The sequence below is a fragment of the Protomyctophum bolini genome (assembly GCF_963924005.1).
Source record: "Protomyctophum bolini genome assembly, chromosome: 3".
Classification (NCBI taxonomy): domain Eukaryota; kingdom Metazoa; phylum Chordata; class Actinopteri; order Myctophiformes; family Myctophidae; genus Protomyctophum; species Protomyctophum bolini.
In genome coordinates, this window is record NC_137864.1 from 27,768,018 (window position 1) to 27,788,832 (window position 20,815).

Below are 20,815 nucleotides of genomic sequence, written 5' to 3' on the forward strand. Positions count from 1 at the left end.
AAAATACAGCCCTTTGGGCTCTACACACCCTGCAACCTAGTTCCCATATATGGGGGACATGGGGAGAGCAACGGACTTGAACTCATGCTTCCTTCATGCCTGAGTGTCCAAGTTGCTCCTTTACACCTGACAGGGGTAGTTTCCCTGGTTGGATGTAACGGGTGGAAGGAACACGTTATTCCAACCAGTTCCTTTCCCCTCCATCAGGTGCCCCGGCTGGCCAGGGGGAGGCAGTTTAGAGACCAGGATTACTGCATGTTTTTTGTGAGGGTACCTACCCTAGGGGACACGGGGAGAACATGCAAACTCCACACAGAAAGGCCCAACCCCGCCTCGGGTATGGGCTCAGATGACGCGGAGGAGGAGACACGCCGCCAGCGCCCACAGCGTCCCGAGCGGGAATCGATGTTTGTGTCTGTGTTGGTAGCACACGTACTAACTAGCCGATGAGTGGCATCGTGTACTCCTCTTACCTGGATCTCCCTGAGGTCTTTGTCATGGAGGTTCTGCAGCGGGTCAATGAAGTTCTGTTTCACCTCCATGTCTAGGGCATCCTTCACCTCCCCGAGCTCATGCATGGCTTCCGCGACATCGACCAGGGAAAGGCCTGAAGCACCCGCCAGATAGGAGATGATATACAGTAGGAGAAGATATTAGAAGGGTAGATATATGAAGAATAACATTGAAATTTCAGACAATTGCAAAGGTGATTGACCTCATCTGTCTTGTCCTGATAACAAGCTCTTACTTTTTGCCCAACATTGTTATACTATGCTACTTCCTCCCTTGAATGCAGGTTATGACACAATATTGTTGTCTAGCTCTAGCTTACAGCAGTTTCTCTATCACTACTCATTCAAGCAGCATAGGCTGCATTAAGCGTTACTGCACTTTACCAAAGTTGGATTCCTCTCCAAGCTCCCTGCCAAACTTGGACATGGCTTCTCCCAACACGGTCTCAGTTTGAGTATAGCCCGGACCTTTCTCCTGACCCCGCATACGAGACATGGAGTTCATCATGGTCATCTTGGCTCTAGTGGCTGGAGAAACACAATATCAGTAACGACAGTTAGCCAACTCACAGTGGCCCAAACGAGCCAACACAAACCAACCCAACCACACATTCAGCCCACCTATAGTTTAGTTTAGTGAGACTGTTCTGCAACTGAAAGGTCTCAGGTTCAATCCCCATAATAATTTGTGTGCTTCTGTGTACAATGAACTACCCTGCAAATAAGTTATTCTTTCTAAATAATAAATTACTATGGATTAGATTTGCAACAAAATGCTTTAACTCCAATATGGACAAACCACACAGAAATGGTCCTTCATATCCATTTGGTCTCACCTGGATTGGGCTGCAGGTACTCATTAGTCCTGGTCATGATGTCCATCACGCACCTGGAGGTGCTGTCCACCTTCTATAAACCACAACATGAAATATTATAGAATGGACCAAACTGAGTAGAGAGAGGGGGTAAACAAAGAACTAAGAAGGTACTCAGTAGAATGCAGACCTTTAGGTCCTTTATTTAATTTGATTTTACACTTTACAGATCAGGATAATAGTCAATCAATGTTTTATCATGAAACATAACAGTACAAATATTTTTCCCCATTTACACTTTCTCTCACGTATACCCCTGAAGTAATCCACAAACCCCATTTGAGAAACACTGCTCTAAGCTATATGTTTCAAGAACATTCTTGCCTTCTCCATTTCAGTGAAGTCCACATCCATCTTCGTTCCTTCGGCGCCTCCACATTTCTCACTCACAATCTGTAACACACACACACACACACACACACACACACACACACACACACACACACACACACACACACACACACACACACACACACACACACACACACACACACACACACACACACACACACACACACACACACACACACACACACACACACACACACACACACACACACAATTTCAATGTCTTTGAGTCCACGTTTATAAAATACATTATCAAGGGCACAAATATTTTCAGTTGCTTCTGATATCCCACGCACTCGAAACGTCATGTGTCTCAGTGCTTGAGTCCAGACAAGCCCTAAATGTACAGAATATAGGCAACACATGAACTTATTCACAGCCAACATTGGTCACTCCAGTCTGTCATATTACCAACACCGAAAGTAAATCATGGGTACAAAAAGCACCTTCTCCTCCAAATAGACACACACACACACACACACACACACACACACACACACACACACACACACACACACACACACACACACACACACACACACACACACACACACACACACACACACACACACACACAAATTATTGATTTGGGTCAAATGATTGATTTGGTCTCTCTTCTATAGGTTCCCAAACTATTTAGCTCAATACCCAAAGAGAAATAGAAATAGCAGATGTATTACTTCTTAAACCCATGTGGGGTAAGCACCCTAAAGGCTATGGTCGCCCCGAATTAAATGATATTTGGAGGTGGTTGGAGGTGGTCTCCCAGGCATTGGGTATAAGACTGTACGGTATTAATGTCTGAAGGTCCTAAGCCCAATATCTTGGCTATACATTTTACGGAGGATTGCTGCTACAAAAATAAAATAATCTTGATGTATTTTCCTGATTATGCTTAGTGAGACATATATTTCCTTGTCATCGGTTCCAAACAACCCTACAAATACTTTTCTCAAATCCGCCATGAGCCGGTTTCCATGGAGATGGCCACATTTGTCAGACTTGGCAGATGGATTTGTGGGTATTGGACTTACTCGCCTATCATTTATTCTTCCCATAACTTCATCCGTGCTTTCCTCGCATTGTCAACCATCCCCTTCCCCAAACGACACACACACACACACACACACACACACACACACACACACACACACACACACACACACACACACACACTTTACAATAGCAAACCGTCATAGGATATAGGCATGAAGGCAATTTGGTACATGGAATATCCAGCATTACCTAAGAAAAGTACAAATAAAATAATATATGGCTGGCTATGTAGAGAGCTAATGATGATTATAATTATCAGTAATCAGACATTATGAGTTTATGCGAATACTGTAAACATTTCATATTAAGTCAGAGACACGTTGTGTGCCCGTGGTCAGTGACCAAGCACTTTGTTAGTGAGGCTATATAAAGACAAATTGAAACATGAAGACAGACATGATATGTCCAGCAACCCCAATGGCTAAAGGTCAACAACCTTAATAAACAGTGAAGTCACATCTTGTTTATACAGACATTAAAGGAAGCAAGTATAGTGAGCTACTTTATGATTGGTCAAGATGTCAGTTAAATAGATCTCTGAAGAATTAAATGCAGCTCACTTGCGATAGGTCTTAGAATTATCATGTATTGTACAGCTTTGCACGGCTCAACCATTAAACCACTTAAAGCTTTACCATCTCGATTGTCATGATTTGATTTATTTCACATCACTATTTAGAGGCTAATTAATTTTTGTTTACATATAGAAGTCAGTCAATTGGGTTTGTGGTGAGGGGACGGGGTACGGGGAGGACGGGGGGGCTAAGCCTCCACCAGAGCAGGCTAAAGCCCCCTAGCCTGATCAGAAGATACAGATACAACTGCTGCACATACTTATTAATACACAGAAGAACCCGTTTAAAACTTTGATGTCATAATACTTACACACATTTCTGGAAAGAAAACTGTTAATACCTGTAATTACTAATTGCTACTACTGTAAATGAGCGGTCATCTCATAATCGCATACTCAAATTTTCCAACAGAACATCAAAGAGTCCCCATATGAAATATCAATTAAACACAGGAGCGATGTGCTTGGTAAGACACTAAGGCTAAAAGGCTAACTAAGGCACTAAGGCTAAAAATGTTGCATGTGACGCGTGTGTGTTCCTGTTCGCTGACTTGTTTAGTTGTGCTGTTCTGTCTATAAATTCAGCAGAGAACAAGACTAGTTCCTAGGGATGCACAATATGGATGGTCCTAGGGATGGTAAAGCAACATCCAGCTGGGTCAGGCATCCATACAAGCAACACTGTTTGTGTTCACAGGAGGGATGCTGGCATGCTGGGTGGGGTGGGGCTGAACTGCCTCGATGGAACAAGATATGAAGGTCCCCCGTGCACTTGCCTGAGATGCCTTGCATGGGACGACGAGGTAGCTGTTTGTTGGATATAGTATAGTATCAATACTGCTGTATGGAGTGTGCATGGCGGTACATTGGCACAAGAATGCTATGAATGGAATGTGGACCTAGTCTACGCAACGGAGACCTGCCGCTGGTTACGGACAAGGTCAGGAACAGGAGGAGGCTGGTAGGGCACTGTGTCAAGCACCCAGAACTGGTGGTGAGCAAACTGACACTGTTGGAGCCAACCCAAGGGACAGCGAGGAGGGAAAACTGGCACACACCTATATGCAGACACACTGTGGTGCAGTGACAGTGGAGATAGCAAGAGTGTAGAAGAGGAGGGAGTGGAGGCCAGCAATCCAGGAGTCCTGAGTTGGTGTCGGTTAGTCCACACTCTCACATTGCATTGCACGTATATACTGTAACATATACAGTATAGCCTACTATCCTAACTAGTAGGTTAACTCATTACAATTGCCAAAACAGTAATAATAATTAGTTATTAATCCAAGTAATTTTGAATTACGAAGTTACAATGAAATAGGTTCATTTTTGACAGAGAAAGTATAGGAATGTGTGTGTGTGGGGGACATGTTGTGATGTGACCCATTGTTAGCTTGTAAATGTGTTATTTCTTTTAGTGGAACCTCTGTAAACGCCTTCTGGGGACGCTGAGCACGTATTTGAAGACCCCAGCATGCTAACTGAAGACTGTGGCGCCACTGAAAAACAGCCACTGTTGATTTAATACAAAGCACACAGAATCATTTTGATTTTTGAAGTAGGCAAGCTCCTACAATTGGCTGGCCGACCAGTGGTGTAACTTCATTAGTCAGAATCACAGACTGACTCAGTCAGTGTTGATAGGGCTGACCTGGATATTACGGAACAGACAAAAAGCATAAACAGTGAAATGATTTGCAGCAGAAGGAGAAAGAAAACCAGCTAGGCCAGGTCAGGTTGTTGTGGCCTCCTGGTGGTGCTATAATAGGCCAATGTGAATAGGGTGCCATTTCTTCTTAAGTCTTTGATGGCAATTGAATGATTTAAGACATTTTGTTCCAAAAATGTGTTTTGCAAAAATCCACCTGTTTCACAGGCCAATGTGAAAAGGGTGGGATTTATTCCTCAGCCTAGTAGGAAAGTGCATGAAAGATGTCACGTAAAATGCACGCTGCGATCATGATTTGAGGCTTTATGTTCAAAATGGGCCAATCCTGCAAACTTTGGAAGCCAATGTAAGCCAATTAGGATGGAATATGAAATATCGTACAGATCCGTCTTGAGCACATGATTATAGAGATACTGTGTAACGATGTGCAGGATTTTTTGACAGAATCTGGAGGAGTAATATATATATATATATATATATATATATATATATATTATTATTTTTCAAAAGTCGGCCTCTTAGTGTTTTTTCCTTGGCCTCTAGGGAGTGTGCATTCACCGTTTCACACAGATTGGTGCAGTTATAGGTAATCTTTTTTAAATATGCCTCATGGTGGCGCTATAACAGACCGTTCTGGAAAATTTGGGCCAGAGGTTCGTCGTTGGCATCCAGGGAGTGTGTGCAAAGTTTGGCATTGGCATCGATCGGGTTAATTAACGCACACTCACACACACACAGACGGATGGAGGGCAAAACATACTGAGAGAGAGAGAGAGAGAGAGCAGGACTCTGGCCAGGAAGGGAGCCACAGAGAGATGGTATAAGCCAGCAGTTATCTCATGAGCTAAGCAGATAAATGAATGAATAGCACTCAATAAAGCAGGGAGGGCCAGTGGGGGACCATTCAATGACAGAACTGGAACTGCACATGAATGGAGATGAACTGCTCTGGTGGCTGTTCCAACCCAGTGGACTGCACAAACTGTTTACGCTGCTAGCCCACTACTCCTGCAACCACTTTATGTACAAGAGAGTGAGTTTGTTTGTGTGGGCATTCTTGCATCCTGTAGTTCTCCCTTCCATCACAACTCAACTCTACATCTCTGTCCTTATCTGCATGTCTGAGTCAGTACATTGGTGCCCAAATCAAGAATATGCGGAAGTAGAGAGTTCTTCCGGGTGCTTCAAATGCCAAAGCAACTTCCATTGAAGTAGCTGGGAGCGGGGAAGTCCGCTCTCTAGTTTATATATAACTCAATGCATTTCCCCCATCCTCTTCTTTCATCCTCTCCCTCCCTCGTGCATGCTGTCTCTCTCTCTCTCTTCAGTGGAAAGGACAAGGTGACTCTAGCAGCATGTGTGACAAAATCGCCAGTGAAATAACAGCAGTGACATATAGCCTATAGGCCATGTCACTGGTGATATCACACACACACACACACACACACACACACACACACACACACACACACACACACACACACACACACACACACACACACACACACACACACACACACACACACACACACACACACACACACACACACACACACACGTATGGCTGGATTGTATTGGATAATACCAGTGGTGTGTGAAAGCATGGTGAGGTATAAGGTCAGTTTACAAGGTCTGGGGTAACGTATAGTAGTGGAGGTATACTGCATTGCACTGGTTAAGAAACATCCATGTGCTTCTCTGACCATCCATGTGTTATATCCATCACTGAGCTTCCCAACTGATCCGACCAAAAGAAAAGACTCTGGTTCAATTCCTGGAAGCAGTGCCTCCGGGTTGGACGGGCACTCCAACAAACACAATTGGCAGTGTTTGTGGGTGGGAAGCCCGCAAGGGTTTGTTTCCTTGTTGCCATGAATCCTATACCGGTTGGCCGGGGGGCCTGTTCAATGGGGACGGGATCTGGGGCGAAGGCATGAACCTCTGTGCATTGCACTCTCCTGGTGAAACTACTCACTGTCAGGTTGCAATCTGCAGTCCCTGTTGCCATGCAGCAACAAGGACTGCAGAACACATGGGGACATGGCAATGGGGAGAAAATCAGACACATTTCTGGCTGGATTACTATTCTTAACCCATTTAGACCTGAGCTCGATTCTACAAATGTCTTCTAAATCATGACAGTTTTCTGAAAACCCTATGTTTCTATATCAGTGGTTCTCAACTTCTTTCATGTCAAGGACCCCCAGAATTATCTGAATTTGGCCGCCCGACCCCCATCTGAAAATATGTTGTTCCAGGGACCCCCCCAGAATCAAAGATTTGAGTTGAAATCATTCGCTCTGAAAGAATATATATTCAAAAAAGATTGCAGACCTACAAGTTCATAGCGTGGCACTCGGTGCCACTGTCTGATGAACTGGCCGCATAAATCTGCCACAGTCAGGGTCAGAGAATGACTGTTCCTCATTTTTATCTTTGCATCGATTTCTGCAGTCACCACCTACGCCATACCAAATCAGGCCAGAATAAATGTGAAGGACAAAATTAATAGCCCAGAATCTGGTCCCTGCTCCGTCCCAAAAATCTCTTACATCATCACAGGGTCAGCAACCAATGCATGTCCTCATCTGCTCTCCTCAATACGACAGAGAGATGCTAGAAGAACACATGACACTATAGAAATACATTCATATTAAGTTATCACCAGCATGTCACACAGGTAGTTTATGACATTTGTTATTTATTTAGGCCAGGGAATTATTTGCGAAGACAAATCTCATTTACAGCAATGACCGTTTTTGTGTTCATTACACATGTTAAAGCCTGGGAGCTGACGAAGGCTGGATAGCTGAAACATTTGTCCTTTATTATGGAAAAGAAATATAAGTTAACTCACTCTTGTCACCATGAGTGCAACCCATCACTTATTGATCTAGATTCACACCGATTCCATTTGATTCAAAGCAGTCCGAGGAACGACTCCCGGGAACGGTACGCACTACGCAGCATTCACACTATCACAACATCTGCCAAGTGGTCCCAAGTGCGCATCTGGGACCATAGTGTGAATATGCCCAGTCTTTGTGCTGTTGCTAATATTGTTACCAGGGATATTATTATTTTTCATGAAGTATAGTTTAACTGTAATCGAGCCCACCTTTACAGAACACAGCCTTGCTTGACAGCTGTACTGAAAGGTGTCCATAAGGCTATACAAAGTCAAGCAGTGTGGTTATTACAGCTAAGAGTCAACTTGATGTGCAGTAACATCTCCAATGCAACAGTCTATAATGATGTGCAACCATGACAAGTGATGATAGCAATGAGAGAAGTCAAATGACATGTTTGCCTTCAAGGTGTTCATTACATCCAAAATGTTGAGATGAAAATTATACATTATTAGGGCTACTTCCTCATCTACATAAACACACAAAATGTTGTAACAGTGTTCCACATTCAGTTTAAAGGAGATTTGGATTTAGATGAACGTATGTACAGTAGATGGACATAATATCTTGTTGCTTCCTTCCTTACGTATCTCCATAATTCACTCTGGAGCGGGACCAAGATACACTGGGACTCTGGGAGGGATCGATTGTGGGAAGAAATGAATGAAGTATATGTTTTGCATCTCTCCAACACCAAGTAAACGCATTTTGATAAATTACTTTCTGCAGGCTAAGATTTGATCCAGCTCAGCTTTCCTGGTAATTAAAAGCTAAATGGGTTGCTGACTACAATTCTCTTGAGGGCCAACAATACACTCCTTTCTATATATAGAGCAAACACTCCAGTGAGCTTTTATTGGGGAGAGCTGAAGTCAACGATGGCTTTTATAGTGGGTCAAAGTCACACACGCACACGCACACGCACGCACGCACGCACGCACACACACACACACACACACACACACACACACACACACACACACACACACACACACACACACACACACACACACACACACACACACACACACACACACACACACACACACACACACACACACACACACACACACACACACACACACACACACACACACACACACACACACACACACACACACACACACACACACACACACACACACACACACACACACACCAAGTCGATTGTTCACATTTACAGTACTGTAGGTGAACTGTAGGATTACATTAGCACGGTTTATCAAAACTAAACAATTTTAGGGATACTGAAATCTAATAGACTATCAAACAACCACACACAAGATTGTATCTCCTGGAGTTATTTAACGAGAAAATATTCCTTGCACGACAGGATACACTGAAACTCTTCCCTCAGATGTCTATCTCTCAGATATCTACCACACGCTATTTCCCTCCATAGGAGACACATCAATTCTTCCAGCTAGAGTAGGCCACTGTACAAATAAAACACAATACTAATAGTCCATCTGTCCATATTTTATTATATTTATGAACCATGAGTCTTTTCAGGTACAACAGAGTACCAAAACAATTAATAAAAGCTTGGTTTAATGGTATGGTCAACATCATAACAGGCCTTTGTTATCATAGGTTACCTCGTCACTCTCGTTGCACTGGAGGTTGACGATGTCGTCGGCCATTAGCTTTGGCCTTGCCTCCGGCTTGGTTAAACTGCAGATCTAGTTAAGTAGATTTATCGAGGGCATTATCCATTTTTCCAGACACTGTAGCCATTATCTTCATTCTCGTTTTCTGACAGTATCAGAGCCTGTTCTTGTGCCTGTCAACATAATCTGGGGTTTCAAGAATCGTATCAGAATCCTCAGAGTCATTGTCATCATAGTAACCTAAGCTGATGCTAGACGTCTTTATGAAAATGTAATTCAATTCAACATTTAAATATTACATAGTTAAAAAGTTGTCTCTTGTCTATGTCAAGGAGGAGTGGCCTATCAGTTACATTAGAAAGCACATTAGCATCAGCATTAGCATGAGTGCAGCACAGCAGCTCACATGGCGCCAAATGTGAGACGCGTTGAAACCTGCTGCCATCTCTCTCCTCCCCTGCCATAACCACCCCTACATTCCACGCCCCACCCCCTGCTTCCTGCCTCCCTCTTCGGCTACTCTCTGGTCTAATCCTGGACCAGGCACATCGTGGCTACCATAAATACACCATGTGGTGAATGGATTACACCATGACAAGAGCGATTAGCGAGGCTATTAACGGGGAACTTGGGCTGACGGGCAATAGCACGCCACACCTGATTCCTATACGTCACGTCCAGCTACGTCACTTAGTCCCTCCCTCCCTTCCGCTGTCTCCTTCCTAATCCTTACAAATGGAACTGTTGCTCCACCCCTCCTTCACTTCACTCCTTTCCTCCTTCATGCCAGCTTTGAAGTATAAGTTATCCTGTCCTCACTTCCACTCCATTCCTTGCGTCTTCTCCATCCCCCCTGCCACCTCTTTCTGACAGTATGAGATGTGAAAAGAAAGATCACCATATTGACCATTCTCATACAGTGCCCATTTTGTTCTACTGCCGTACTCTAGTTTGGGAAACTAGTGGTATGACATAAGAGCAAAATGCCTGACATGTGATTATGTTCAGTGTCTTGTAACGACAGAGGAAGAGAGATATTCCATTCTTCTCTTTAGAGTCGGAGCAGTGATTGCTCTCTACTATCAGATGACCGACTGTGGGGTCTTTTTTAGTCATCCTCTTTTTTACCCTCCTCTGACCATACCCTGTCTGTGATGCTTTTATTGCCAATCACCTGGATTCTCCCCTGTCTCCCTACCCCCACATATCAGCAGGAACAGGAGTGTAGTGTAACACATCTCTGTGTCTACCAGTTCCTTTGTTTTCTTATCGATCCACACACCACTGTCTCTTGCTCTTATCTTCAATCCTTCTGTTTGCCAAATGTCTCCGTGTCCTTAAGTTACCTTTGGAGATCCGTGTTCTCTTCTCGCACAAAGCTGCATAGTGTCACTGTCTGCCAGAGACAGTTACTCAGCAACACTGCAACAGCTACATTTATCTTAAATGGGAATCTGCACGCTAGATAGATTTTCTGCTGAGCCTGGGCATATATTAAAGGCAGTGTATTTAAAGTGATACATTTTGATTAAAACAAAAGGTTTTTTGTTAAAAGGTTAAAGCACTATATTTTGATAGTCTCTATAGCAATGATTACTGATAAGCGTTTGTTCAGTAACAGGAGTCTCCCTGTCTCTCCAGCTCTTTAGCCAATCAGGGGATAGTAGCCATTTATCAGCTTCATTTTTAGAGTGTTCCAGTTCCAAATTTAGTCTGCTCATTTGTTTGTGTCACTTACAATTTTACTTGTTGGGTAAAAACTGATTGGGTAAAATTGGTATCCCGCCCTGAAAATCTGTTTAATAAAAAGCTGGAGAGACATGGAGACTCCCGTTACTGAACAAACACTCTATAGCAATGAGTACTATCACAATATAGAGCGTTTTAACACTTATGTTAACCAAAGAAAACCGCTTACCCTACTTATTATAATATTAAATATTGTGTGTGTGTGTGTGTGTGTGTGTGTGTGTGTGTGTGGTGTGTGTGTGTGTGTGTGTGTGTGTGTGTGTGTGTGTGTGTGTGTGTGTGTGTACAGAGTGAGGGATGAGAGAGAGAGAGATCAGAGAGAGAGAGAGAGAGACAGATGAAAAATCATGTGTTTATAGGATACAGTATACAGAATATATTTTCTAACACCCGTCCTGTGTGTGTCTGTGTCTGTGTGTGTGTGTGTGTGTGTGTGCGCGCGCGCATGTGGCTGTTTTAATCTGTATTTTAAGCCTTTGCATGGGTCTTATGTAACAGCAGAGATCAGTCTGGGAGCTCGGAGCAATGTGAATACGTTTTAACTCATCCATGCACTGCTCCAAAGACAAGCAAGGGGGGACCAGCTGGCATGGAATGTGTGTGAATGTGTGCGTGTGTGTGTGTGTGTGTGTGTGTGTGTGTGTGTGTGTGTGTGTGTGTGTGTGTGTGTGTGTGTGTGTGTGTGTGTGTGTGTGTGTGTGTGTGTGTGTGTGTGTGTGTGTGTGTGCGCGCGTGTGTGTGTGTGTGCATGTGCGTGCCTTATCATCATGCCAGAATGCTGAACATTTTCACATGATAGCAAAAAGACAGAGATTGCATTTACTGACCGGCTATATCCAACTATGCTAATCACTGCAGACACCTATAGAGTTCGGAGTCAGCATTGGGGAGGATCTCACAACACACGAGTGATCCATCTCACTCTACCTTTTCCACAAATAAAGCTCAGTGCTCTGCCTATAACCTGAGCTGCTTTGCGCACTGTTAATGTGCTTGCACAATGTTTATTACCCAATAATTACTACTTCTGCAAGTAGTCTGATGCAATATGTCACAATTTTGCAAAACAGATCTACAACGTAAGAGAGAGAGAGAGAGAGAGAGAGAGAGAGAGAGAGAGAGAGAGAGAGAGAGAGACACACAGAGAGAGCAATAGCCCAACCTTTTTGATTTTCTTTTTCTTTCTCTACTCAATATAGGTTACAACAGTAAAAGATCATCAGAATTTATTTTGAGGCTCCGGCAAACCATGTCATGCTTTTAATAGGTGGTTTAAATAAAGAACCTATAAGTAAGAAAACCTAAGAATGAGCATGCAGTTATTAAGTTGATAGGATATCACAGATGTACCAGATGTATACAGGTAGGACCAGTGGTCCTTGAGGGGGTTCCAGGTGGTCCGCAGATAAATGATGGAGAGTTGGTAACAAAACCTTTGTTAGATCTTTAACTATTGAGAGCGTAAAATGAAAACAAATGGACCGTTTCATTTTACACTCTCAAGAGTAAAATTATTGTTACATATCTAGTCTACACAATTACAGCATGTAAAAGAATTGTCATTTTGATCAATTTTTTGGCTTTATCTGTGCTATGGTACCAAATTCAATACAGCATGGAATTGTGGGCAAAAACAACAACAAAATATTCTTTAGTTTTCGCGGCAAAATCTCATCAAATGGTGGTCTGTGGCTTATGCTGAATAAATAATGGGCCTTGATAGGAAAAGGGTTGAAAACCAGTGCTCTAGGACGCAATACACGACATAGGAAGGCATGATTCTTAACAGCATGTCCAAAATAGGCTATGCCAGTAGCAGCACTGAGTTGACATGATCACTCACTCGCATGAGCAGATCCGTCTCATCTCCTCAGCAGAAAATCCTTTCCTTCTCCTCCAACTTGCCAAATCCATCATTTAACTAGCAAATTAGCAATAGCAATTACGGTGCACCTGGCATGATGGGACATGACACTGATTTGTTCACGTTACGGCCACAACTAACCCATCTATCTATAAATGCACCACGCCTGTGTGTACGTCTGTACGTATGTATAATCCACGTAACTCGAGAACCGTTCGCCCCACCGACTTCAAATTAGACACACGCTTTCCACACACCCACAGGGAGTGCCGTGCCCGGTGTCCAGTCCGTCGGATAGCCGGTTGTCCAGAACCAGCACAAAAGCCTCTGCCCGGGCTCTGGACCTGATCATCCCTATATATCTCCATATATGGAGCTGGCCTGTTCATCACAATTATGTTCTTACATCTGCATAGAATCCATATTTGGGCATGCCTGACAAAGAACTCTATTATGGGCACAAAAGGGACACAGACATAATAACTGGGTGGGTCATTTCCAACTTGCATCGTTCCAAGTAGGCCAGTGCCCAGCAGGCACCGCTCTAGTGATTAATAAAGAGAGAAAATGCAACCCTCTGCCACGCTATTTTGCACCAGATTATGTACTGCTTAAAGATGCCGTGATTTTTTTCCACCCTTAAACATGATCATCAGGTGTTATTGTTATATAAGGAGGTATATTTTTTTTCAAAGAAAGTGTACAGTATTTGTTAAAATGATGGTTTTATGTGGACACACCCGCCAGTTCATTAGGTATGCGTGAGTTTAACCTTAGCACCACCCACCTAATAGTTCCTCCGCCTCCTCCTTTAAGACCACCCACTTGTCCATGTCCCCCCCCTCCTTATAAAAGGACAGCCCATGGCTCTGCCCTTTTGTTTACAAAATGACAAATTGGTGTCTGTAATGTAACAAAAACTCATGTTTGTGTGAATGTTAGAAGTGAACACTTCCCATATTTCTGAGATATAAGCACCATTATGCACTTATACTGCCACCATGTATCCATGTATAGGCCTATAATCCACGCATCCATACCATCATTTTACAGATTTTTTTAAATCCTTTATTTATTTCCTCCAATTATATTGACCCTATTGTCACAATCAGCTCATCTCATCATCCAATTAAATCATAGTTTAACAGCAGAAACAATTAGTTTGATAGATCATTTTGTATAAATAATTTGCCAATATACTGTAGGCTATTGATTTAGCTAAGCACTCTGGCATATTGAAACTATCCTATATTGACACAAAACACTTGCAGTTCTGCCCTAGGCACATTATACTCTGAACAGAAGACTCCACTCTTCTATTGCTCTGATCAAACTCAATTTACAACATGAATATGCAGTTCCTTCTGACTGCATTGAGTTTCAGCAAAAGTCTGGTGTTGCCAGATTTCAAGAAACAAGGTCCAGGTCCACGAAGTCACAGAAATTACCTTGAAATGCTTGAATATTTATGAAAACGTTTCAACAACACCAATCTTTTTAAAAACATATTAATCTGAGGGTCCTTCACATGAAACATTGGTCAAGTCAACCACATCTCCCCTACTTATATGAAAACAAGCCCAATTCACTTGTAATAGCCAGACATGGCATCATGACTTCCAACGCGACACAACAGATACTTCCAATTCTTGACTTTACAGCCTTGTATAAGTATTAGGACCTACAACGAAATGAAAGCCTGGGTATCGAGGCTAGGACCTACATGACTACAACAGCCAACAAGAATGCACACTGTGACACTACACTCTGTATCAAAGCCCGCCGACCACTGTGATTATAAAAGAAACAACCTAAACTCCTTGAGAACAGCAAGAGCAACTGGACAGCAGAGCAGGTAGACTATAAGGCTGGTTTGTTGTGGTTTCCTTGATTAATCCTGAGGACCCGACGTTAACATGTACTTGCTTCCAATCTAACGAAAAACAGTCTGCTCTGCTGTGAACTGGTAATGTGTGCCTGTGTGGTAATGTGTGAAATGACTGTTTGAAAATCTGTCACACAGTTAGGCACAGCGCTGCAAACTGCGCCGTTCAGTTCACACAGTACACACGTGTGTATGTGGCAGGCAGCTCCGCCCACAGAGGTTGTCGTATTTTAAAATATATAATGATATATAATGCGTGTGCGTGTGCAATAGTAAAACGTCACACTATCAGTGTTTATATCATCGGCCCGTTTGACTGTCAAGGGTTCATCCTCCAGGAAGAAACCCTAAATACAAAGTTATTACACCATTGCACATAAAAACGACTTCAGGGTGTCTAATGAAGTACTGTCACCTCATAGACGCATGCAAAACTGGAAAAATACAAAAAATGTGGCACTCCATCTTTAACTAGAAAAGTAGACTTGCGTTCCATATGGGCTTTAGATGGTTAAAATAGGACGCTATATGATAAAGTTTTAAAAATCTTCTGGTTCCATTGATCCAGAGTCCAGACCCCATTAATTTTTCCAGACTATTTATATCAATTATTTTAAGCCTATACAATCTAGCCATCCAGGTTCTTGCTGAATCATGACCATAAAACATTTGATTCTGTGTTGAAGAAAATTATTTATGATATACTAATAAATACCCCGTTTTCCACAGAATCAAATATTTTATGTTCATGATTCACCAGGAATCAGATCCTGGCTTGATGCTAGGCTTTAAATAATTGACATATAGGCTACTTTTGGAAATCTCTATGGAAACAAAAATGAATGGGGTCTGGATTGATGGAACCAGAAAATGGCCGCCACTGCACTACTCGTATGCACCGTCCCAGCCGTCCCGCCACTTTTGATGTGTATGCACCGTCCCAGCAAATTGTGCCTGATTTGCTGGGACCAGATTACATGGTGTGTGTATATGTATAACTAGCTCTCAATGATGACGTAAGAAATATGTGGATTAAAGGACCCAATGCCAGAGTGTAATTGGTTTTCGATGGTGACGTAATGACGATATGTTTTAGTGTTGGGAGGATTAAAGGTAATGCTCCTGTATATATGTATGTAATCTGGCACCACTGCCGTATCAGGCAGTTTGCTGGGACGCATCAAAAGTGGCGCGTTGGCTGGGACGGTTTCTATCCTTCCCCCCCTCTGCCACTCAGGTGGAAGAGCGCATCACCGCATGCCTGGCTGACATCTCACAGTGGATGTCCTCCAACCACCTCAAACTGAACCCAGACAAGACTGAGCTTCTCTTCTTCCCAGCTAAGTCCTGCCCTATGCGGGAGCTAACTATCTCCATAGACAACGCCCTGGTAACGTCTGTCCCAACAGCCAGGAATCTTGGTGTTGTCCTGGACAGTCAGCTCTCGTTCAAAACTCACATCACAGCTGTCACTCGATCCTGTAGGTTCACACTCTATAACATACGACGAATTAGACCGTTCCTCACCCAGGAATCAGCCCAGCTCCTAATCCAGACAACAGTCTTGTCAAAACTTGACTATTGTAACTCCCTCCTTACTGGCCTACCAGCATGTGCACTTAAGCCTCTCCAGCTGATCCAAAATGCTGCAGCTCGCTTGGTCTTCAACCAGACAAAATTCTCACATGTCTCCCCCCTGCTCCGCTCCCTCCACTGGCTCCCGGTCGCTGCCCGCACAGAATACAAAACTCTGATGCTGGCATTCAAAGCAACCAAAGGTATGGCTCCCCCATATCTTGCAAGTATGATCGAACCCTACAAACCCTCCCGCTCACTCAGATCAGCCAACGCAGGGAAGCTGGAAGTACCCTCACTAAAAACGCCGGGACAACGCTCCACACGTCCCAAACTCTTCTCCCTTCTGGCTCCAAAACTGTGGAATGCACTTCCCATTGCAGTCAGAACTGCAGCATCACTCCCAATCTTCCGCCGTAGTCTGAAAACCCACCTTTTCAGACTCCATCATGGCCCATAGCACTTACCCCACCCCCTTAGATAGCAATTCTGTAGACTTAGATAGCATTTGATACAGACTTATAGCATGTTATGTAGACAGCATAAGTGCATTGTATGTAGTCATAGCACGTCATAGTACATATGTGTAGCATAGTAGTATAGATGTATAGCTTATATGTATAGTTTCATTATAGATATTCCACTGTTACTTTCTTAGCTTACGCATGTTTCATGATAAATGTCTTTATGTGATGTATTCCCATGCTTTTTGTTCTTGCTTAATGTAAGTCGCTCTGGATTAAGAGCGTCTGCTAAATGCCTAAATTGTAAATTGTAAATTGACGGTGCGTAGGCGCAAAGTAACCACAGTATACCGCTAATCAACTTAGAAATTACATACATAGTATACATGTATAACTAGCTCTCAATGATGACGTAAGAAATATGTGGATTAAAGGACCCAATGCCAGAGTGTAATTGGTTTTCGATGGTGACGTATTGACAATATGTTTTTTACACCTACTAATTAGAAATTTCTAGTAGGCCATTTATGGCCTACTAGTGTGAAACAAGCAAGTATGCACTCGGCAGAGTGCAGTTCTAGTTTTTTATGTTTTTGCTTATTTCTGTTAAATACTTGGTGTAACTTCTGTGTGGGAAGTGAACGTGATATTGTTTATTTATGTTGTTGGCGTCTTGTAATCCCGTAAGGGATAAGTCTTAACGACAAAACACGAAAATAAAAAATCATTCATTCATTCATTCACACAGTAACAGTGATGGCAGACACAGATAATGTTTCTTTCCTCTGCAGATCTCATTAGAACCTCTCGGCTCAGACCAGACACTCGCTCTCCACAGGGACAACTAGTTATGACAAGGTGTGAAAGACTCAATTTTCTCTTTCCCTTCTGTGTTCATGTCACCAGCAAAGAGCCTTTGTCACATGCTTGTCATCTGTCCAGATGATTCCTTTCCACTCGATTCATGGTCCAACTCTCCTGCATGCGTCACTACTGAGCCTGATCTCACGGCAAAGTGGTAGTGATAGCCATAAAAGTACTGTACAACTGTACAATAACAAAGATTCAGACTTTTCAACAAAGATTCAGTGATAATTTCCTCTCCCTTTAGCCCACTGAAAAGTAGTGCCTAATTCAAAGGAAGCCATGTGATCCGCATTTTTGGGGGGAAGGGGTCAGTCAGAGCATTCCACACTTGGGTGCTTTAGAAGGAAAAGTAACCTGCCGTGTTCGTGTTAAAGGTGGGTGGTACCAGATCATTGTTGCCCTCTAGTATTGTGGCTGTCGGTGTCGCTTTTTGAGGTAATTAGGCAGGTGCAAGCTGTTTCGTTGCTACTTTGGCACTCGACAGACAGACAGACAGACAGACAGACAGACAGACAGACAGACAGACAGACAGACAGACAGACAGACAGACAGACAGACAGACAGACAGACAGACAGACAGACAGACAGACAGACAGAATTAAAAGGTAGAGAGGACGAAGGCAGAGATGGAGAGAGAGAAGAAGAGACATGAGAGAGGGAAAAGGAGTGAGTGAGGGCGATGGGGCGAACACGACACGAAAACAAAGATGATCAATCAGATTCTATTATCAGGACACTGAGTGACTCACACTCATGTACACACACACACTCGCGCACGCACCCACGCACGCACCCACGCACGCACGCACGCACGCACGCACGCACGCACACAAATTATTTTATTTGGACCTGCAATACAATATCCGCAATAGATCCAAACACTGATCAGAGTAAGGTTACATTATATAGTCCAACCAGATACAACTGCTGCACATGCTTAGCACACAGAGGAAAAAAGATAGCGTATTGATGACATAATACTACTTGACACTACTAGACAGGGTGTTTTTATCTTTAAGCCACTTAAGGATAAATGAAACATCGCCTTCTCCAGATAGACAGACTATACCATAATAGCTGAGACAGAATCCACACACACACACACACACACACACACACACACACACACACACTTAAGTACAGTAAATGTACTTCGTTACTGCCACCAGTGGCTGTAGCAACTGTATTTGGTGGTAGAGTTCCGTCCATGTTTCACACAGTTCCTTCAGCAGGGAGTGTATACTGCACAGCCCACACTGCACTGTATAGTATACGTATTCACATGAAAGCGGCAACACACCTTTTCCGAAGTGTCATCACTCTAAGCTGCAATCTTCACTTCAGAAGGGAGGCGGAGATAATGATAGAGGCCCTGACTTCAGAGAGCACAGTATTCAACAGGCAGACAAAGTATGTTATCACAGAGGCTTCATCTCAATGCTTCCATAATGGTCACCCCGTCACCCTGTGTGTGTGTGTGCGTGCGTTTTAGTGACGGTGGTGTAGGCGTGTGTATGTGGCGTGCGTGCGTGTGTGTGTGTAATGCTTTTATGTGATCATACATTATGTGGTATGTCATTAGCCCTGTGTTCAACATCTTGAACCCTGGCTCCGTTGACCCCCCCGGTCGGCTCTCTCCTTGCACATGGATTATTTTTAAAAAAAGAAGCCGAGCTGGAAGATAAGCATTCTGCTGTGTGTTCATCCCAAAATGAATTACATCAAAATGTAGGCCTACTACCGTAGCACACAAACAACCCTCAATTAAAGTAAAACACCAGCAATACCACCAGTAAATGTGACGTGAATGGATGGCTTTTTTAGAAAAGTCTGTACAGAGGACAAATCAAGCACAGAGAAGACAGGGGTCGGAGTCGATCCTCGCACTCACAAGAGGCATAATGTGTGTGCTGTGCACCAACTGGCGGAGCCACAAGCCACCCCCAGTGATTGGATTTTGGAGGAGGGCAGCAGGGATGAAAGTGACAGGTTATCAGTTATCTACTGTAGATAGCGTTGTGATTCACAACGCATCGACTGGAAAGGACGGAGAGAGAATGATGAATTAACACAATGGAAACGCGTTGATTGGTTTTATGATAGTGGAACAGAGAGAAGTTAGGATTCTTTATCTGAGCTCTACTTTCACAGACTGGAAGAACGAGCATCAGTATGACAGAGAGAGAGAGAGAGAGAGAGAGAGAGAGAGAGAGAGAGAGAGAGAGAGAGAGATGGGATTGGATAGACTCAGAGTATCAAAGCCCCTCGTTCATCCTAGAAACGTCTCAATAAAAATAAACAAATTGTCCAAGTGCTATTGTCAGGGAGGTCGCTCTGTATCATTTTGATACAGAAGGTTACTGCCGAAAGCTTTATTAATTCTGCGGCAGTAAAAAAAAAAAATCTCACCATCAGTTGATTCTTCTATGAGTCAAACCGATTAATTTGTTTATTTGTGGAGCACAGTTGTACATATGCCACGATATTAAACACATCTATGGGAATTCAGAATGGGGAGAAAAAAAAACATGACCCAGATAGGATGCATAAATAATATAATGATGTATGTACGTAGGTAGTGTTGAGAGAAGATCTACCAAAAGAGTATGGGAGAGAGGATGGAGAGACGGGGCATCAGGGAAGGTGAAGGCTGTGTGATGAAGGGACGGACACAGAGATCAAGGGTACATGACAGGAATGAACGATGGCGTCCCTGTGTGTACAGGGACAGAAAGAAAGGAGCCGTATAGCAGATATGCCAGGGCTAAACAACTGCAGACCAGCGTGGGTGGATGGATGTGGGTCGTGACTATAGAAGCCTGAAGGTCTTGTCACAGACCAGCAGGCCTAGAATTACA

The 20,815-nt window shown here is 43.3% G+C and overlaps 1 protein-coding gene across 1 annotated transcript in view; it reads right to left on the bottom strand.

Moving 5' to 3' along the window:
- sh3gl2a (SH3 domain containing GRB2 like 2a, endophilin A1) overlaps positions 1-20,815 on the bottom strand; it is a 61,452-nt gene that overhangs the window by 11,008 nt on the left and 29,629 nt on the right. Inside the window, 4 exon segments of the mRNA XM_080759788.1 lie at positions 474-607; positions 897-1,040; positions 1,349-1,421; positions 1,712-1,780. Of these exon segments, the coding sequence (XP_080615914.1) occupies positions 474-607; positions 897-1,040; positions 1,349-1,421; positions 1,712-1,780 (420 nt within the window).